General features: G+C 51.7%; 1 protein-coding gene and 1 long non-coding RNA gene across 9 annotated transcripts in view; one reads left to right on the top strand and one right to left on the bottom strand.

Annotated features, from left to right (window-relative positions):
* CNTFR (ciliary neurotrophic factor receptor) overlaps window positions 1-18,728 on the top strand; it is a 94,991-nt gene extending 76,263 nt beyond the window's left edge. For all 5 annotated transcript variants that reach the window (XM_056805999.1, XM_007498858.2, XM_056805996.1 and 2 more), the window contains 6 exons: window positions 2,234-2,351; window positions 2,588-2,754; window positions 5,177-5,340; window positions 15,598-15,778; window positions 17,009-17,171; window positions 17,704-18,728. In XM_056805999.1, the coding sequence (XP_056661977.1) occupies window positions 2,234-2,351; window positions 2,588-2,754; window positions 5,177-5,340; window positions 15,598-15,778; window positions 17,009-17,171; window position 17,704 (794 nt within the window). In that variant the 3' untranslated portion in view covers window positions 17,705-18,728. The remainder of the gene's footprint in view (window positions 1-2,233; window positions 2,352-2,587; window positions 2,755-5,176; window positions 5,341-15,597; window positions 15,779-17,008; window positions 17,172-17,703) is intronic.
* LOC103101440 (uncharacterized) lies at window positions 2,345-8,759 on the bottom strand. 4 transcript variants are annotated; one of them, XR_008913602.1, is made up of 5 exons: window positions 8,470-8,759; window positions 6,064-8,356; window positions 5,803-5,864; window positions 3,851-5,507; window positions 2,753-3,376 (listed from the first exon to the last, which is right to left on the bottom strand). It is a non-coding gene; the product is annotated as an uncharacterized LOC103101440 (long non-coding RNA). The 4 variants fall into 4 exon arrangements; XR_001623508.2 differs by adding an exon at window positions 2,345-2,475 and having other exon boundaries at window positions 3,263-3,376; window positions 3,851-8,356; XR_008913601.1 differs by having other exon boundaries at window positions 5,803-8,356.
* Window positions 18,729-21,171: the final 2,443 nt, after the last annotated feature.

Genomic DNA, 21,171 nt, shown 5'->3' with positions numbered 1-21,171 from the left:
GGGATGGGGAGGGAGAGGGAGAAGCAGACCTAAGGACCTCCCCAGGGCGTCTGCCTAGATCATATGGGCCATTGCACGACTCTTAGACAGGGGAAAGGAAGTTACTTCTCCTTCCTTTTAGAAACTAGCACTTGAGGTGCTAGTTCTCTCAGCACTCTCTTAATGGATATTTGAAGACCAGAAGACTCTTATTTGGGTAGGGACTTGGGGACAGTCCTGGAGGAGAGAGCTCCTTTCTCTCGTTGCTGACCATGAATCAGACAGACAATCTCCAATCAGTTCTCTCTCCTGCTTTCTTCAGTTGCTGCTGATTCAAGATTCAAGACCGGAAGAGAGAGGGAGTCCCATCCCTCTCCTTTCACCTCATTTCCACTTTTGCTCTGGGTCCCTAGTTTCCCTCTTTCACTTCCTTTGTCTTTATGATAATGACAGCTGGCTTTTATATAGTGCTTTATATAATTAGCTCATCTGATTCTTAATTGCCTTTTGAGGTAGGTATTATAGTATCATAATCCCCATTTTAAAGATGAGGAAAATGAGGCTTAGAGAAATTAAATTCCTTGCCTGGGGTTGTGCAACTGGTAAGAGAGACAGCATTCAAACTCCGGGTTCTCTAAGCAGTCTCTACCCATCTTTCTTTTCCTCTCCCTCTTTCTCTTCTTTTCTTTTCCCTCTATTTTTGATAGAAAGCACACTAATAGAGGATAAGGGAAATGAGGCTAGAGAAAGGCATGGAACAAGATCTGGGGTTCTTGGTGGGCTTCAAACTTGTTTTGAGCCAACGTTGTAGCCAAAATATTGCAGTCAAAACAGCTCATTCTGTCTTAGGTTGTAGTAATAGACCCATCATGCTTAGAATAAGATCAGACATCTGGGATGTTGTGCTCAGTTCTAGAAGCCATGTTTTAGGAAGGATGTTGGCAAATTGGACTAGCAGAGGAGAGCAGCCAGGGTGCTGAGAGGAATGGTTGGGGGAATCTCAGTCAGGCTGGGCAGGACACGGTGTGGCAGTAAGCTTTAAGTATTTGAAGGACTATTATATGAACAAGAGTTTAGATGTGTTCTTTTGGCTCTAGAGGGCAGAACTAGGAGCAGTGAGTGGAATTACAGAGAGGCATGCTTCATGTTTATGGGAGTAACTATTCTTTACCTATCTGAGTTATCCCAAAGTGTAATGATAGGCTGCCTAGAGTGGGAGGGAGAGTGTACCACTGGCAAGTGAAAACAGGTATTGGGCTCCTATGTGTGACCTTGGGTGAGCCCTTTAATCTCTGGAACTCAGCTCCCTCCTTGGTAAAATCAGGAAATTGGACTCAATGTCCTCTGAGCTCTCTTCCAACAAAGTCTGGATGCCGATCTGTAATATTGTGATCCAGTGTATAGCACAGTGCTTAGCATGTATTTAGAGCTTCAGAAATGTTTTTTCATTCACTTATTGTCACTAGAGGTCTTCAAGCGCAAGGTGGATCCACTTGTTCAGGATTTGGTCAAGGAAACTCCTTGTTGGTTGAAATGGCCTCTGTGATAGTCACTTCTAGTTCTGAACTTCTGTGATTTTGAGGCTTGCACTGGAAGTTAGGGGACCTAGGGTCTAATGCATGGTTCTGTCACTTAATATCTGGGTGACCTTACTTGGCCTCAGTTTCCTCATCTGTAAAATGGGGATGATAATAGTACCTGCCTTGCTTATCTCATAGGGTTGCTGTTAGGCTCAAAGGAGATAATATATATGATTGTGCTTTGTAAAGTAAAAACCCCCAAACTGCAGTACAGCTGCAGGACCATGGCCATTTATTTCTGGCTTTACTCTCCCACTGATGGCAAGGGGAGATTATCAACAATACAGCAGGTAGCAACGGTGGTCACTCTGAATTCAGAATGGAATTGAGGACGGGAAGCCATGTATAAGTGGGAGCTTCGGAGGCCAAAGAGATGATGGATGAATGGGGTCGTCTTTGGGGCTCCTCAGCTTCTTCCCCCTCTTCTCCAACCCCCACCTTATTGCGGGTCCAGACACTGCTGCCACCTTGTGGCCACTAGAGTATGGCCACTGTAGTGAGATGGGTGCTGGGTGGTGGGGGGAGAGCGTTAAACCTTTATAGAAAAGGAGAGTGCCAGCAAACTGCTAGGCATCCTCAGCCCAGGGACCAGAAGAGCAGGGGATAGTGAGATGATCCTGAAGGTGCTAAATCAAAGCCTGCCCCCCATCCCCTTTTCCCTCTCTTTCCCCCAGTGCCACCCCGAGAGCCTGTCCTCAACTGTCGCTCCAACAGCTACCCCAAGGGATTCTACTGCAGCTGGCACTTGCCTACACCCACATACATACCCAACACCTTCAATGTGACAGTTCTGTAAGTGACTCTTGCCTCTATTCCTGCTGTGAGTCTGAGGAGGGCAAGCATGGGGTTGATGGGGTGGGGGCTGGTCTGGAGTTCATCTGGGAAGGCTTCCTGGAGGAGAAAGTCTAGTTTCTGCCTGAAAAGAAGGGAGGGATGAGGTCGGAGGGTTCCTGAGTAAGAGATAACCTCTTTGTCCTCCTCGGTCTCTTTCGCCTCCCTTCTTCCCTCTACCCCTTCTCTGTGGGTAGACATGGCTCCAAACTGTTAGGCTGTGAGAAGGACCCAGCCCCCAAGAACCGGTGCCACATCCGATACACACATCTCTTCTCTACGGTGAAATACAAGGTCACACTGACGGTCACCAATGCCCTGGGGCACAACTCCACAGCCATCACCTTCGATGAGTTCACCATAGGTAAGGTGTGGGCACCAGGAATTCATCTACCACCAGTCTTTAAGAGCATAGAGTGACAAGGGCAGCTAAATCAACTGGGAGATGGGAAGTCCTGGGTTCAAATCTGGTCTCAGATACATCTTAGCTGCATGACCCTGAGCAAGTCACTTATACCCCATTACTGTTCTTCTGCCTTGGAACTTGATACTTAAGACAGAAGGTAAAAAAGACTATAGAGTGACTGTAGTCAGAGTAGGATCGATTAATACTGGCTTCTTGGGGGAGGGAAGTCTTGAACTGGATTCAGACGGTGAATAGACTGTTTAACAGGATAGAAAAATGTGTCAGTTTGAGCTGAGGCATAAGCACATGCCTTACCGTGGACACACGTGCATTCAGTGGTTAGCTGCCACTGGTGGTGATGCTGGTGGCTTCTTTAGCTCCCTCCAGTTTGGGCTGTCCCTTCCTTGATTTCCCAGAGGCAGGTAATTAACTGCCCATTATCTCCTTTAGCTGGGGAAATCATTACCTCCATCATTAACAGCCTACTGCTCCAACACACTCAATAAACACCGGTGCCCTCTAGAGCAGCCGCCCCTGCTGCTGCTGCTGCTGCTGCTTTGACTTGGACCACCAGGTTTCCCTGGTGGGAAAACAGAGAGAACCTGTTTGAGTGCCTTTTCTGAAAGTAACTGTTCAACCAAGGCTGGAAATCAGGCTATCCGGGTCCTGTCCTAAAGTGTTCCCCAATCAGTCATATAAAGAATGCTGCCCTCCGGAGAAGCTCCCAGCATCCACCTTTAGGGGGTCCTCACAGTGAGGGTCACAGTCTGGCCTCCAAGGCTTCTAGCCTTCCAGCATCCCCCTCACTTTGGGGATTCTCTGAACTCTCAGGACCTTGGCTCTGTCCTCCTAGGAGCCACCCAAGATTATGCCCCTGCCTTGCCCCTATTTTTTCAGCCTCACTTGGCTCCACCAGAGCCCCAAGAATTTTCTCAGGCCTGCCTCCCCTCCCAGACCTGAGGGTCTCCCCAGAGCAGTGTGTCAGAGGTCTCCTGGCAAAGGATGCTGGGATATACCTGGGGGTGGGGGGATGATGAGCTCTGCCTCCATTTACCTTCCTGAGGTTTCCCGTGGGAACCAGACTTGCCACAGATGGCAGCCGTGTCTGAAGCCATGTCCTTGAAGGTAGGAGTCATGCCTTTCCTCAGATGACCCCTTAGGGGTGTCTCGGGTATGGGGGTGAACAGTTCTGGAGCTCTCATTTATTGGGATGTTGTCCCATGCCCCCTACTTGGCTGACTTGGAGGACCTGCTGATATATCCTTTCCGTGTGGGCAGGGGAATGAATGAATGGACCCTGAGATCCCTGAACCTGACTGCATTCTGGGTGGGAAGAAGAGTGGAGGTGCTGGATGAAGGCAGAGCTGAGGGCTATTATGCAGAACAGCTGCAGCCCCCGCCCCCAACCCCAGCCCCTTCCACCCAACTTAATGGCTTCCTTAAGTTTCGGGTGATGAATGAGGTGTCAGAGCAAGAGACAGGGCTGGGATAGGCGCCTCTCCTACCCCTCCCTGGCCTCCTCACTCCAGACCTCCTCTGTCTCCCCCGGGCTCCCCTCCCCCATCCTGTCCTGTCCCTCCCAGATCCCCCTGTGGTCCCCTCCCACCCTGACCCTAAAGTACCCCTCCGCCTCCTTCTGTCCTGTCTCTTGGTCCCCTAGGTCTTCCCCTCCCATCCTTACCCTATCCCTCCAACCCTTTATCCCACTTTCCTTTATCCATCCTCAGACCTGTGTCTTCCAGCCTTCTCCATTCTTCCTAGTCTGTCCTAGGCCCTTCACTTTTCCCCTCCTCTCCTCTCTGCAGACCCCACTAGGCTCGCTTTATCGGCCCCTCTTTTCTCTCAGCCATTTTTTACCACTTCTCGTCTAGCCTGGCCCGTCCTCTGCTCTGCAGACCCGCTCTTTTTCTGCCTTCCTCCGTCTTGGTCCTTTCCTCTCCTCCCAAATGTGCGCTCAGCTTCTTCGCAGCCGGTCCCCATCTCCCGTAGAGCAGAGATCCCTCTGCGCTGGCCTTGAACGCTCCAACCCTGGCCTGGGTCCGTAACTAGAACCCCAGGGGAAGGCAGAGTAGAGCCCCGGCCTCCGTGCGTCCCAGGCCGGAGGGACGGGGCTGTGAAGTGGAGAAGGGCCCTGGAGGGAAGAGGGCGCCCTTTCCCTCTCCCCCAGGGGCAAAGGTGGGGGGGAGGCGCCCCTGCTTCCCGACAGCTTCGGGAGTCTCTCAGTGGCAGGGCAGCGAGGCAGAGCCCGGCATGAGCCGCAGGGCTGAGCCGCCTTAATGAAGTGGGTCCTGGTGGGGACACCGAGAACGGGGATGATGGCTCTGGGGACGAGGCTGGCGACGAGGTTGCTGACGCTGTGGGTGGTGCTTTTTCCAATCAGTGAAGCCCGACCCTCCGGAGAATGTTGTGGCCCGGCCTGTACCGAGCAGCCCTCGACGCCTGGAGGTGACCTGGCAGACCCCCTCCTCCTGGCCCGATCCCGAGTCGTTCCCTCTCAAGTTCTTCCTTCGATACCGGCCGCTGATCCTGGACCAGTGGCAGCACGTGAGTGTGTCGCTGCCTTTGGAGCGGGGAGCGTGGGGAGGGCTCCTCTGCCAGACCCCAAATACCGCAGGGCCCTCTCCGGCCCCCCTTGCCATCTCCGGGCTCTGCTCTTCTCTCTCCTTTCCTTCTAGGTAGCATATAGGGGTGGCGAGGAGGCGGGGCGCTTCCTTTGGAAGAAAGGGAAATTGAGGTACTGGGGGGGACTCGGATGCCTGACACCCACTGCTTAACTCGTTTCTCGCTCCCTCTCAGACCGAACATTTTGTGGAAGAAGAGAAGGGAATTGGGAACAGATTAACCTCCTTTCTCTCCAATCTTTGCTTTCCTCTTTAAAAAAACAATTGGAACGGAGGCGTTAAGTTGATTCTTTCTTGTGGTCATCATGGAGGGGGGCAGCAAAGTATGTTGGGAAGCGCCCTGGGACGGGGAGCCAGGACACCTGGGTTCTAATCCTGGCCTTACCAGGAACTCATGGTGTGATCCTCAACCATGCATTTCCCTTCCGTGGGCCTCTGTTTCCTCATCTGTAAAATGAAGAAGTTGAACTCCATGATCTCTGAGGTTCCTTCCAGCTCAGACATTTATGACTCCAATATAATCAACACATATTCAGAGAGCGCTTCCTGTGTGCCTAGCCCTGGGCCCAGCTGGGCTGCGAGGGAGACAGGAGAAGGAGTCGCCACGGCCTTCAAGAGGTCACTGTCTGGTGGGGGGGTGACTTACCAGATGTAACCACTGGATGGGTGAGAGTAGGTCCCCCGGGCCACCGGAGGGGATGAGCCCCGAGCTAGACCCTGAAAAGTTGGCAGGATTCTGATCAGGAGGAGAGGTGGGGACGGCCGGGGCCGGGTCCTAGGCGGGGGCAGCTCAGTGAGCCAAGGAAAGAGTGGCGTGAGTGCGTGGTGCTGGGGATGGCCAGAGTGGGGGGTTCAAATGTGTGGTGGGGCGGGAAGAAACGTGTGGGGGGAAGGCAGGACAGCTGTGCTCCGAATTTCCTGGCTACCACCCGGGCCGCTGGGACGTGCGCTCAGCCGTGCCTTGCTGTGTCCAGGCTGAACGCACCGCCCTCCCTTTCCCCCCAACCCAGGGAATATGGCCTGCAATTCACATCATTTCGGGGCAAATGCACATCTGTATTTCTTTCGACATCATATCCAGTCCTGTGGAAACAGAGAACAGAGAAAACCCACACACATACACATACACACACACACATGCGCATGACACAAGAGAGAAGAAAGACGTTCTTCCCTAATCCCCTATTCCTGGGAAAAGGAGAATCGTTTTTCCATATTTTTGTCATGGGAAGCACTCACTCAGATGGAAAGGAATTTAAGGCTTGGAGCGCCGGCTCCGTCACACCCTGAGGTCCTGAGTGCAAGTCTTGCGGGCATTTCTGGAGCACCCCCTTTCCCTTTTCAGTCCACCCCCATCCCTCATAGAACCCTCCGTCTGAGGGGGAAACGGCCCTTCGTTTGAAGAGTCGCTGGTCTGAGTGTTTGGAGGACCCCCGCTCCGAAGCGGATATAAGCTCATGCTGGTATTCCAGATGGCCTCGCCTGAAGCGAGGGCTAAGGCTGGCTGGGAATCTTGAAGGGACGAGGAAGCTCCTGGCCCACGTGGCAGACATGACCTCGCCCTGTTCCTTCCTGGCTTACCCTTCAGTGACCCCCACTTTGAGAGAAAGACAGCCTTAGGGACACTCCTGAAACGTAATGGGGCCAAGTTTGGACACCTTCACAGTGTGTGTAAAGGGGTTTGCCCCCTGGACAGGGCTGCGGTGACTTTGTAAAGTTCTGGGAAAAGAGTTTCTAGTTGGATCTGGATGGTGCCTCCAGAGAGGTAGAGGAAGAGGGGAAGGGGAGCCTATGAGGAGGTGGGGGAGGGGGTCTCGAGGGGGTGGAGAGAAAGAAATAATGGCTCTTGGTTTTCCCTGCGGAGGACCCAGGACATAGTTTCAAGGAGAACAGAGTTGTTGGGGGCAAAAGAGGAGCTGAATGGAGGATCCCCATGGGTGCACCAGGATGCACGTGCACAGAGGATGTGTGTATGGGTGCAAGGTCCCAGCACAGGGAGAACGCTGGGGAGGACCACGCAGGGCGGGTGTGGTCAGTGTGTGAGTTACACTCGAGGCGCGAAGGAGGACGTCAGAGCGTGTGTTATAGAGATGCGTCAGTGTCTCCTGGAAGGGGCCTGGCTCATGGCGGGCCTATGGCCATTCAAGTTAGTTCAACCACAGTTATTTAGTAAGCGACGACTATGTCCCAAGCATTGTGCCAGACTCGGGCTCTACAAACCCCAATATGAGCCCTCGAGGGGCTCATCAAACAATAATGCACAAATAAGTGAATATGAAATAAAAGGCAACGTGGGGCTAAGGCGCCGGAGAGGGCCTCTGGTGGGAGGCAGGCAGCTGAGCCTCCAAGGGGAGGAGGCTTTTTAGGAGGCCAGGCGAGGTGGGGAAACATGCCAGAGATGGGAAACAGCTTGTACAAAGATAAGGAGATGGGAGCTTGAATGTCATGGCCTGAGAGAATGGAGAAGAGAAGCACGGCCAGAATGTGAGGGATAATAGGTGTGAAAGCAGCCTGGAAAGGAAGACGAGAGGCAACTTGAGGAAGAGCTTCCAACGCCCGGGCAGAGGTATTTGGATCCTAGAGAACATAGGGAATGGCTGAAATTTCTTGATCAAGAGTAACGTGGTCAAATCTATGTCTTAGGCATGTCAGACAGACAGCTGGGTGAAGGATGGAGAGACTGGAGCCAGGGAAAGCAGCGAAGAGGCTGTTGCAGTATTCTGGGTGTACGTGGGAAGGGCTAGGAGAACGACTGTGTGAGTGGGAGAAAGGGGTGCAGATAAGAGACAGGGCCCGAACTGTCAGGGTCGTTAGATGCAGTGAGAGTGTGCCGGACCTGTAGTCAAGAAGAATCATCTTCTCGAGTTCAAATCTGGCTGTATGACCCTGGGTGAGTCACTTTACACGATTTGCCTCCATTTCTTCATTTGTAAAATGAGCTGGAGAAGAAAAATGGCAAATCACTCCAGTATCTCTGCCAAGAAAACCTCCCAAGTGGGATCACACAGTCAGACACAACTGAAAAATGACTAAACAACAAATATAATCTGACCTGTCATCAGGAGGCTTTGGTTATCCATCAGTATCCATCCGTGGGGATGACCTGCTCTGAGATAACTCGCGTTATTTTCTGGTCCCCTTTGAGGCTATGGCACAAGCTTATGAGATGACCAGAGGATCTGTGGGACAGTCTCTGGCTGGAGTCGGGGGTCAGGGTCCAGTCTGTGTCCAGAGTTGGGCCCCAGCTCGAATCAATAATGTTTGTGGCCAGGGTGAGGGCTCTGTCCGCAGTCAGTGGCCAGGATTAGAGGTTGGGCTGTGACGGGTCATTCTGGCATCACAGTTAGTGGGTCAGTTGGGCTCAACCGAGGGTCTGGTTCTGGTCTGAGTGCAGGGATGCTGGATGCAGGATGACCCAGCAGAGGGTCACGTTAACATCCGCCGGAGCCCGGCTGCAGTTGATCTGATCATGTGTCTGAATTTCATCCAGTCCAGCGTCCTTATTTGATAGATGAAGAAACCATGGCTTAGAGAGGCTGCTCTGGCAGGGACTTCGTCGTGGTGGGCTGACACGAGAGGAACGGGATGTTAAAGTCGATTCAATAAGCACTGATTGAATTAAACACCTACTCTGTGCCAGGCGTCACGCGGATGTTGGGGATACAGTCTAAAACCGAATAATCCCTTGCCCCGAAGGGGCTTACATTCTGTTTGCTAGAAACACCACGAACCCCAATAATACAAAATAATTCAAACTAATTTGGGGGATCAACCTCCTCCCTCATAATCGTGCCCCTGGCTCCCTGGGGTTCCTCCCCAAAGGCCAATTTTGACAAGCTTGGGGGACCTTGGGTGTTCGGACCTGGGCCCTGGTGCCAGCCCCCCTTTGGCTGGGGCCTGGGCTCTGTCTCCCGCCGGCTATCCCCCTTGCTCCTCTGGCTTTTAAGTATGTAACTCGATCCTGGGGCCCTCCTCAGTCCCCCCACCCCCAGGTTTACGGCCAGTCTGGCGAACTCACTCAGATGTTCCCCTAATGGAGTCCTCGCCTGGCAGGCCGCCGTCCCCTAATGCATCGCTAATAATCTGGTTCTGGTTTCATGAGCCCCCCCCTCACCTCCCCACCCGTTAACGAGCTACAGACGGGGCGGCCACCGAGTGCAAGCACACGGAACGGACACGCACACTCGCTGGTGCACATGCTGTGCACACACACTAACCAGGAGTGCTCTGGCTTGCATGTGTACATATGTAGAACACGTACCTGTGTTCATGGAGTGTTCTCCCCAAGCCGTGTGCAAGCCCAGGGAAGACCCCCCCAGGTATGTGCACACGCATGTTCCTAGTGCTTTCTGCACACACATGGAACATGGCATGGTATGTGGCTAACACTGTAGGACGTGTGCGACTTCTGTGTGTGGATTTCCACGTATGGACACATGCATGCATGCATGGCCCAGAGTGATTTGATTGATTTGACAGAAGGGTCTCTCCAAAGGGACGAGTGTTCCATCGTCTCCCAGGACAGAGAAGGTGGACTCGAGACGCCAGATCGGTGCTGTCCCACGTGGAGTCTCCAGAGGAATAGAACTCTGCGCCTACAAGGGACCCCGAGCAGGACGGCACCTCTCCAGATAGAATCTCTTGGGCTGGCCTCCCATAGCTCCTTTCCCCACATTGGAGCTGTCTGTTTCCTTTGTCTCCCTTCAGTCTATGCACCCCCAGCCCCTCTTTCTGACCCCCTTTCTCAAGGAGCCTAGGAAGAGAAGGAGCTCAGAGACGAGAGGCTCATTGGGGCAGGAACAGCAGCCCATGCTCCCCTGCAGAATCCAGTTCTCTCCCAGGTTGAATTCTCTGCCCCATAGTTTTCATCTCTGTCCCCAGGAGAGCTCTCGTAGGACCAGAAGGAGGGAAGAAGGGAAGGGAAAGAGGAAAGGAAGAAGGAAGGAAGCCTTTACTGAGTGCCTTTTGCTGCGCTAAGTGCTTTACAGATATTGCCTCCTTTGATCTTCACAACAACCCTGGGAGGAAGGTGCTTTGATCATCTTCTTCCATTTGAGGAAAATAAGGCAGATAGAAGTTAAATGACTTCCCTAAGGTCACACTGTTATAAAGTGTCTGAAGCTGGATTTGAACTTGCGTCTTCCCCCCTCCTCTGGACCACCTAGCTACCTCCAGAGACGGGAGAACGTATGTCTATGCTCCCTTGCTCCCCTGGGTTGGTTACTGGTCCATTTCTGGTTGGTGTCATCAGATTTGGAGGGAAAGGGGATGAGATTAGTTTGGGCCACATTGAACTTGCTTAAGGGTTATTGCTGGACACGTAAGAGCAAGAATGATAGAAGGAGAAGAAATGAGGTACCTCTGGAGTAAATAAGACCTTATCTAGAGCCATACTCTGCCATCTGTGGATTTCCTGGGAAAAGTGGGAAAGTATCAAGATGAGAGTGAAGGTAAACAGGAAGGGTGCATGAAGCAGAGGAAGACAGTCAGTAGGGCAGATTCAGCCCTGCTCTTGGATTGTGGGAGGGGGTGGGCACCGAGCCACAGTTCTCTTTCCCATCTTCTGATCCCCTCCACTCAGGGTCAGTGCCTGTTCCTAATTCTGGGGCTCTCCAGAATGGTGATGGCCCATTGCTACTGCAGAGGCAGCGCCAACAGTTCTGAGACGCTCCAGTGGGGAAAGATGAGCCTTTGAGGGAAGGGCACTTCATGCAAGCTGTAAAGAAAGCCCTAGATGGAGGGAGAGAGGAGGGTCTCCCAGCCCAGCCCTCACGGCTGTATGACCTTTGCCCAGTAGACGAACCATTCTGAGCCCCAGTGATGCTCTTGTTCCAAGTGCAAGGAGCCAGGAGTAATTTGGTCAGAGAAACGGAATATGAGCAGGAGGCTAGAGTCCCTTTATTTGGTTTTTCTGGCCCCCCTTTTCTTCTTCCCTTCAGCCAGGAGGACAGAAGGCTGGTCACTCTCTCTCCTCGTAGAGATGTGCAGGGGTCTCTGAGCTTGGGGAAGAACTTCCAGGGTCTCCCCTTCAGGGACTGGGTCAGAGGATTGTAGCACCTGTTTTGAAAGCCTATCACCCTGTTTACAGGATCATTGAACTTTGGAGCTGAAAGAAACCTTAGATATCTAATCTAATCCCCTCATGTTCCCGAGGTCATGTAAGTCTGCAGCCAGAGTGAAGGTCACCCATGAGGGGGAGAGAATGCAGTCTGGGTTCTTACAGGTCTCAGGGAAGGGACCTCAGCTTTCCTCTCAGAGCCAGCGCACAGTGGGGAGTTTAAAAAGAAAGGCACGGTTCTGGGCAGATTTGGAGGGGAAGGGGATGAGATTAGTTTGGGGCACATCGAACTTGCTGAAGGGTTTTTGCTGGACATGTAAGTGTAGGAGTGATAGAAGGAGAGAACAAGTGAGTTACCTCTTTTTTCTGCTTTATTTTTTTTTTTACCAATTACATGTAATGACAAATTTCCGCATAAGTTTTCTGAAGTTATAAGATCCACATTGTCTCCCTCCTTCCCTCCCCTCCCTTGTCCCAGAGTGACAAGCAATGCGATCTGGGCTATACGTGTATTTTCACGCAAAACTTATTTCCATAGTATTTATTTTTATAAGTGAATAATCTTATAAAACTGAAGCCCCCGAACATAAACCCAAATAAACAAGTGAAATATCGTACGCTTTCCTCTGCATTCCGGCTCCAGGTGAGTTACCTCTTGAGTAAACGACTCTTCTGGTGCCAGAGAGGGAGAGCCCTCTTCTGCCATTTTGGGGATTTTGTAAAGCAGATGGCAAAACGCACCCCTGGGATCCTCACCTGAGGTTGGGGGGATATTGTTGGGAACGTCGTACCGTGGACTCTACTCAGAAGTGGGTCAGACCAGAGCCCAATTCCAGGTTCCCCATCTCTGTGAGATCAGGGCGACTCCAAATGGAGAGCTGGGTTTCCTTGTCTTTTCTGTGGTACACTGGCTGAGGAGAGACTCCGATCCTGCCCACTTGAACTCGGGGCTAGGACTAGCTCCCATGAACCAATAAACGTGGCCCTTGTGGGCTCCCCAAAGGGGAGAGATCCCCAAATTCCTGCCAAAAAGAGACAGAAGGGTGTTGCTATATCATTTGGACTCCTTGGACCAGACACTGATCTCCCCCAACCCTACAAACACACGGATAACGAATGGGCACGCTAAGGCAGCTCCCCTCAAACTCACCTAATCACACCTAGGTTGAATAAAGTTGCATGGGGAACAGTTGAGGAAACTGAGGCTCTTTAGCCTGAAGGAGAGAAGCCTCGGGGAGGGGCCTAATAATGACATTCCACGGCCACCATTTGAAAGAACAAATTCCCTTTTCTTTCTTTTTTCTTTTTTTCCTTTTTTGCTTGGCTCAAAAATGCCAAATTATCAACAATGAGTGAAAACGACAGAGGCCCATTTCAGCTCAATATAAGGATCAGAGTGAAATAATAATCTCCCTGTCCCGGAGCAGCTCAAACCGTTCAGTTGAACTGTATAAGCCCTGGGTGCTAGCCAGACCAAGATAGGAGTGAAACAGCCCTGCCTTCAAGGAGCCGATGTTCTGAGGCGGCTCAGTGGGGAGAGCCCCGGTCAGGAGGACCCCAGCACGTGGCTCCACCCTGTTTGCCTCAGATTCCTCCTCTGTTAAAGGGGCCGGAGAAGGAAATGACAAACCACTCCAGTGTCTCGGCCAAGAAAACCCCAAATGGGGTCATGGAGAGCTGGACGCACTGAACAACTTAACACCCTTTGGGATCGGATCCCTGCAGCCTCTGCAGCCACCCCTTTCTTGTTTTGGAGCCTTTACCTTCTTCCGTCTTAGCACTGATATTCCGTTTTGGTTCCCAGGCAGATGAGGGCTAAGGGCCAGGCGATTGGGGTTAAATGACTTGCCCAGGGTCTCCTGGCCATCTTCACAGCCTGGTACCCCTCCCCCTGATCCAGGCTCCAGGGCCATTGGTCTTGTTCCAGCCTCCGACTCTAGCGATTTCCCTGGCTATTTCCCTTGCCCAGAAGAGTGGCCCTCCCAAGCTCTGCCTCTTGGTTTTCCTGGTTTCCTTCAAGATTCAGCTCACATCGCAGCACCTTTTACAAGGCGTTTCTGAGGCTGCCTTCCGTCTGCTCTGTAGACAGCCTCTTCCACCTTTGGGGAAGCTTCTCGGGGGCAGAGACTGCTCTGTGTCTTCAGTGTTCAGCCCAGGGCCCGCCGCACAGCCGTTCAGTCACGTCCCGCCCTTGGTGGCCCTGGAGACGACCAGCGGGTCAAGGCTGTCCATGGGCTTTTCCTGGCAAAGATACTGGAGTGGTTGGCTCTTTCCTTCTCCAATGGATTAAGGCAAACAGTAAAACTTGCCCAGGGTCACACAGCTAGTAAGGGGTCAAATTTGAACTCAGATCTTCTGGACTCCAGGCCCAGCGCTCTACGGCTGGCACATAGTAGGTGCGTAAGAAATGGTCGTCGATATTGATGATTGTCAGGGAAGGGGTCCAGTAACAACAGAGAATTCCTCCTGAGCCCGGAACATTAGCCTGTCCTGCCAAGAATCTTGCCTGATTTCTCTTGGGGGGCTGCCCAAGTTCAGTCAGGAAGTCAGTTAACAAGCATTTCTTAGGCTGCATCAGGAGCCGTGCTGTGATGGAGATAGGACTCCCAGAGTGCCAGGCATTGGGTCAAGGTAGGGCAGAGGCAAGACTCCCGGGCATCTCTTCTCTCCCTCCTCCCTTTGCCTGTCCCCCCGAATATCGCAGTAAGCTCAGTCCCAGGCCAGGACAGTCCAAGCTGCAGCCAGGGGAAGGGGAGGGAAGGCAGTGGTGAGCCAAGTGCAGGGACTTGGGCCCAGCTTCCTCTGTCCCTCCTCGTTTATGAGCCCCTTTATAGGCGTCCCATGGGCAGGTTAATGAGGAAGCAAGTGGCGCTGAGATGAAGCAGAAAGAGGCCTGGAACGAGGGGGGGCTGGGCAGCCAGGGTGGTGCAGCGGGGTTAGTGGGTGGTGGTAGCCCAGCCTCCCCCGGCCCCCCCAAGCAGCCAGATTCTGCTCCCGCCGAAGGCTCCCTTGTAAATGGCCCCCCTCAGCGGCGCTAATGGCTGTAAAGGTCTGTAATGAGAGACGATGGGGGCTTTGGGTGGCCAGAGAGGAAACCCTGGTAAGGGCCGGCGTCCGGCCGGGCACGGCAGGCCATAAAATTAACAGGCTGTAAAAAGGGAAAGGGCATGGAGACAGAGGGAGGCAGCTGGTGGCAGGGAGCGGAGTGGATGGAGACTATGGAGGTCTCCTAAGAGGATGACCTGGAAGAGCTGCGACGGCCGGCTTTAGATCCTGGTGTGGTGGTCTGGGGGGCTGCCTAGAACAGGGTTCTGAGCTGTGCCCCTTCAGTAGGGGGAGGACGTCTGTATGAGAGCACACACTCATCTATTCTCTTTTGTGATTCAAGTCAGCTGGGGCTTTGGGGGTCACATTATCTTTGGGATTGGGGGAGGAACATCACTTTACTAGGGATGGTTCTTTTCCCCTTCAGTGAAGCCAGGATAAAAAGATTGGGGGGATATGTACAGTCAGGGGTTGGGATTGAGGGTTTGTTGTTGGGAAATGGGGAGGGGACCAGCTGGGGCCTCTGGTATGGAAGGAGGTCGGTGAGGGGTGGAGGTGGGGTCCAGGGGCTGGAGGAAGACAGTATGAAAATTAGGAAGGGTTATTGGGAAACAGCAAGGAGATCCATGGCTGGGGACAGGAGCCAGAGAAACCTTTTTTTTTTTTAAATCTAGGAAATCAGAGACCAGGTCAAGGAGAATGTGACCACATGTGCCCAATTTGGACTCAGGCAGACCTGGGTTAGAATCCCACCTCACACATATACTAGCTATATGGCCCCAGGCAGCTCGTCTGTAAAATGAGGTTGTTGGACTTGACCACCTCTTAGGTTCTTCCTGCTTCTAAATCTAAGATGCTGTGACTAGAGAATACTCTGACCTCAAAACACGCTTCCCTTCAGTTCACTGCCCTCTTGGCCTTCCTCTTTCCTCATCCCCATAAGTGTACTTGTCTTAATTCTTTCCCAATAGGATGTAAGCTCCTTGAGAGCAGGGACTGTTTCCTTTGTGAGTCTGTGTCCTCAGGGCACAGAACAAGACCTGCATGCTGGGCTGAACTTCTCTATGCTTTCCTCAGGTTGAGCTATCTGATGGCACTACACATACCATCACCGATGCATATGCTGGGAAGGAGTACATCATTCAGGTAGCTGCCAAGGACAATGAAATTGGGACGTGGAGTGACTGGAGTGTGGCTGCCCACGCCACACCGTGGACCGAGGAGCCCAGATACCTTACAACAGAGGCTCAGGCTCCAGGTTAGAATCCTGGGGTCATTCTCCATCCCCCACCTCCCCCAGTGCCCTTTGTACTCATGCTGGGACTTTCTCACATCTCGGTATCTGTCCTACCTCCTTTTGTCCATCTGTCAGCTTGCCTACGTAACAGCAAAATCTCTTCCACTCTCTTCTGCTCCAAATACCCCCATCTCCATCTGTCCCACTATACCCTTTCTTTCATGATTCTCGTAGACACTTAGCATTCTATTATCTCTTTGTCTATCTTTTTCTCTTCTCTCTCTCTACCTTCCTTCCTTCCTTCCTTCCTTCCTTCCTTCCTTCCTTCCTTCCTTCCTTCCTTCCTTCCTTCCTTCCTTCCTTCCTTCCTTCCTTCCTTCCTTCCTTCCTTCCTTCCTTCCTCCCTTTCTCTCTCTCTCTCTCTCTCTCTCTCTCTCTCTCTCTCTCTCTCTCTCTCTCTCTCTCTCTCTCCCCCCATCTGTCTGTCCATCCATCTTGTCTATCTACCTATCTATATATTTACCTACTACCTACAGGGCAGTATAAATTGCTCATGAAATGATAATTATTGGGTTTGAGGTCCAGTTCTACCACTTAGCATCTGGACAACCCTGATCAAATCACTTAACATTTCTAAGCCTCTGTTTCTTACCTGTAAAATGGGGATAATACACCACTTACTCAGTAAGCTGAGTTTTCATGAAGAAAATGCTTTGTAGATTTTAAAGCACAATATATTCTTGTTCTCTCTCTCTCCCTCCCCCCCCCGCTCTTTCTCTCTCTCTCTCTCTTCCCCCTCTCTGTCTCTCTTTCTCTCTCTCTCCCCCCCTCTCTCTTTCTCTCTCTCCCTCTCTGTCTCTGTCTCTCTCCCTCAGTCCCCTTTTCCCCCACTTCTTCCCTCCTCTATCTCTGTATTCCCGTGTACGCATCTCTGTTTAAAAAACAGACAACTCTATTTCCTCCTGATAGTCTCCATTTCATTCAACACCCTTTTGTCAGAGAATTGCCCTTCCTCCTCCCTCCCCATGGCCACCATCTGTATTTGGGAGGGAGGTATATTCCCCTGCTCTCCAAGGTTCCCAGATTGGCCAGAGTGGAGAATGGGGGAGAATAGGGCTTTGACCATGGAAATGGCTAGCTTTTCTTGCGTCCTTCCCACCCTGGTTAGGGTGAAGAGCTCATGGGAACTCTTCCTCCACCCCCAGCCCTATATAAGCCCCAGCCCCTCTGAGTTTTTTCCCTTCCCCCCAGAGACCACCACCACCACGACCACATCCTTCGTCCCCCCTCCCACCACGAAGATCTGTGATTCTGGAGAGGTTGGGGATGGTGTGGGATCCTCAACCAGCCTCCTGCTGACTGTGACCGTGACTGTGACAGTGACCACCATAGCAGCCAGTGGCTTCTTTATTTAGTGAGTTCGGGCTGGTGAAGAGCACTGGGGTGGGGGGTCACGGAGGGGGCTGGAGGGAGATAAGTAAGAGAGGGCCAGCAGGGCGTGTAGAGGCAGGCCATGGGGGATGCAGGCAGAATGGTAGGGGAGGATCCTGGGAGAGAGAGGAGTTAGGACCAGGGTCCAGGTCAGGACATGGGGAGACCGGAGGACTTGGAGCTTATTTCCATGCTTTGCATAATGAAATGTATTACACGCACGCAGGCCACATGCAAATAAGCTCCATTCTTTTTAATTAACAGCTGGGGCTCTTTGCAGAGAAGCCAAAGGAACAGCCCTGGGTGGGGAGTGGGGGGAGGAGGTGGCTTTGGGGAAGAGAAATGTGCCTGTATCATGGGGAAGGGGGGAATCTGGGCCCAGAGCCTGAAGTTTAGCTCCCAGAAAAAGGACCATAGGTCCTTGGGGCAGGGGCAGGGCAGGGCAGGGTGAAAGTTGGGATCTGAGAAACTGGTCTAAGTCATGCCAACCATCTCCCTTCTCTTCTTTTTCCCAGAGTCCCTTTTTGCATTCCTGTGGAAGAAAATGCTGAGAACAGAAATGAACAACAACAAAAGGCTCACAAAAAAAATCACACACACACACACACACACACACACAAAACAGGAAAAAAAAACCAAAACAAAAAAAAAGATACCGTTGGGATTCTCGTTTTTCTATTTTGCACACAGTCAGGAGGACGTTTCACGTTGTCTCCAACTCACTTTATAGAGACAACCTTGGCCCCTGACTCCCCTCTTCCAGCCTCCTGTCCCCAGTCTATACCCTCCCTCTCAGCTACCTGACACCTTTCTCCCCTGGCCCTGCAGCCTGCAGCTCCCCTGGCTCTCTGGTTTTCTGTCTCCTCTCCAGCCCTCAGGTCCCACCCCTGAGCTCCTGGTCCCTTGCTCCCTGTCCTCCCAGCCTCCACTCCTCTCAGTCTCCAGCCTTCCCCTTTTCCCTGGTGGAGGCCCCCATATCCTGGACAGGGGACAAGCTACTTAAGAGGAGACCTCCAGCCCCTCCCCTGTAGGCAAGAGAGAGAACCATACAGCTAACCCACCCACCAAAGACATACCCCTTCTCCTTCATCCGGGTCACCTCCCCCAGGCCCCTTCTCTTGGGGGGGCCCCAGAGGACTTGGGTAGGGGGTGAGGGGGCCTCACACACCCCCTAATGCCAGCAACTTTCCCCATACCTCTGGCCCAAGTGCCCCCCTCTGGCTCCAGTTCCTTCTGCTGTATCCTCCAGAGCCTTTGCCTCGGCTGGCCTGGAAGTTCCCAAGGACTCACCCATTCCCCCTTCACTCACAGATTCCCATTCCACATGCTTTTTGGTCTCCCCAGGCCCCAGGGCTTCCCAACTCCTGTTTTGTATGGACTTCCCTCACCTTGGCCCTCCCCAAAGTATTTAATGCCCCATTCATCCTAGTCAAACCCAGTGGTAACTTGCTGTATTTGAATTTTTTATAGATGTATATATACAGGGGAGGGGTGGGTGGGAAGGGAAGAAGGGTTCTCATTAAACATCGCCATTTCATGAGCCACTGAGAGCAGACCAGTTATTGGGGGGACAGCTAGAGACAGATTTTATCTCAAGAAATGGTTTTTAGGGAGGAAACAAAGGGTTGGTTCTTCTCCGTGGCGTTTCTCTGGATAGATAGCTGCAAACGATGCTTTCCCTCTGAGACTGGTGATGAGACTGCTCCTAGTTAACCTCTATATCAGTGACTGCCTGCAAGAGGGTCACAAATTCAAACTCAGTATGTATTAAGTCTGTGTGAAGCACTCTCTGGGCCCTGGGAATACAATGATTAAAAATATGGCACTGTCTAGCCTCAAGAAGCTTACGACATTCAGCTGGAGTGAGAGGGCACAGCACAGAGAAACCGAGTCCAGGTGATGGGTGTCAGAGACGGAGGAGAGATCCCCGACAAATGCTCTAGGAAGATCTGGTGGAGACAACACACACCTGGAGGTGGGCGTCGGCTTCCTAGAGGAGCTGACATCCGAGCTGGACCACAAAGGAAGAAGATTCTAAATGACTAAGACCAAGGAGGGATGCTTTCCAGGCAGAGCCAGTAGGGATACACTGAAGCAGGAGAGATGCCTTTTCTGGGGAATTCAGCAAACACACATTTGGGCTAGAGCTGAGATAGCAAGAGGGAGTAAAAGTTCCTCTGGTTACATGGGAAATAAGTCTGCAGTGGTAGGTGGGAACGAGTCTGTAGAGGACCTTTTTGTCTCTGGGGGGGCAATGGGGAACCCCTAAAGCTTTTTGAGCAAAGGATGGACATGGACAATTGACATTGGGCCTTGAGAAGATTATTTTTGCAGCTAGGTATGTGAAGAATGGGTTAGAGATAGATGGCAGAGACTAGGGACGGGGAGGCCAGTTATTTTAATAGTCAAGACCAGAGGTTGCAAGAAACCTGAACAAGGATAAGGGCCATGTGAGTGGAGGGACAGAATCTGTTGGGAGAAATGTGGACAGACCTTGGCAACTGCATGGCTATAGGAGGTGAGGGAGAGAGGAGTCAAAGAGGATCCCAGATTTTCTAACCTGGGTGAGGAGATAATTAATGATGCCCTCAACAAAAATAAGGAAGGAAGGAATTTTAGAAAGTTTTGGACATGTCAAATTTGAGTGCCTTCAGGATACCAAGATGGAAATTTCCAGCAGGCAGTTGGTGATAGAGGACTAAAATTATGACAAGAGATAAGGGTTGCATATATAGATTTGATAGTCCTCTCTGTAGAATTAATTGATCCCATGGGAGCTGAAGGAATCATCAAGGGAGAGAGGAGAGAAAAAAAAAAGACCTAAAAGAGCACCTAGAGTAGCTAGGGGGTGTAGGAAGACCCAAGTTCAAATCTAGCCTCATACTCTGTGTGACCCTGAGTACATCACTTAACCCTTCTGCCTCAGTTTCCCCATTTGTAAAATGAACTAGAGAAGGAGTGGCAAACCACTACAGTATCTGCCAAGAAAACTCCAATTAGGATTGAGAAGAGTTGGACACAACTGAACAATAAAGCCTTGAGGGACGCCTGTATTTAGGGGGTGGCAAGGGACTCAAAAGTGAGGGGGAAGTGCCTTGTTAAATTGCTTCACCTTAAATTTAAGACCAAAGGAAGGAAAGCAGGGACAGACACCTTCAAGGCTTTTTTTCAGAGAGAGAACTACTAAGGGGATGTAGGAAGCTGTGGGAAGAGCTGTCCCTAACCTGAGGAGACAATGGCAGATTTTGTCAGTCAACAAGGCTGTATTAAGTTCAGCTTACTATGTGCCGGACACTTTACACAAAGAAAGGCAACGAAAGATGGCCCGGAGTGTGGCGGGAAATGAACACAAACTTCTCTTGGAGGAGGAGGGGGGCCTCGTTAGGGTCCGGTTCCTGGACTTCCCACTTTAGCACTGTCCCGGAGCGGAGCAGACAGATGGGGGAGAGGAGGAGATTTCCGCTCCAAGTGGAAGCTGGATGACCAAGTGGTTGGCAATTAGAGGGCGAGGATGGTCCTCTGGAATAGATCAGAGGTGTCAAACGTGTCACCCACAACACACCCCAGGGTGGCCCAAAGCAGACTGGGAAGTATTTAACAAATAAATAAAATACAATGAAACACAGAGAGCATTTGAAAACGAAGTTAATATGTAGCCTGCAGGGATTACTGGCCTCCCTTTCTATTTTGAGTGAGGCACTACTGGACTCGATAGACCCTGAGATCCCTTCCAGCTCCGAGAGCCCCCGTAATCCAGGACAAGGCCTTGGATGGGCTGGGGAGGGGCAGCACACACACACTGTTCTCTAGAGAAATTGGCTTCATGCATTGCTGCGGCCAGAACGCTAATAAAATCCTGGGTATTGTCATGAATCTATAAAAATGACTTACATTTATATAGTGCTCTAAGATTTACAAAGCCCTTCACAAACATGATCTCATTTGAATGTCAAAACAAACTCACGAAGGAGGTAGTACAGTCA

This window comes from Monodelphis domestica, chromosome 7 (assembly GCF_027887165.1).
Source record: "Monodelphis domestica isolate mMonDom1 chromosome 7, mMonDom1.pri, whole genome shotgun sequence".
In the NCBI taxonomy this organism is placed as follows: Eukaryota; Metazoa; Chordata; class Mammalia; order Didelphimorphia; family Didelphidae; genus Monodelphis; species Monodelphis domestica.
The sequence above is the reverse complement of the archived record's forward strand: the minus strand, read 5'-3'. Positions and strand labels throughout refer to the sequence as shown.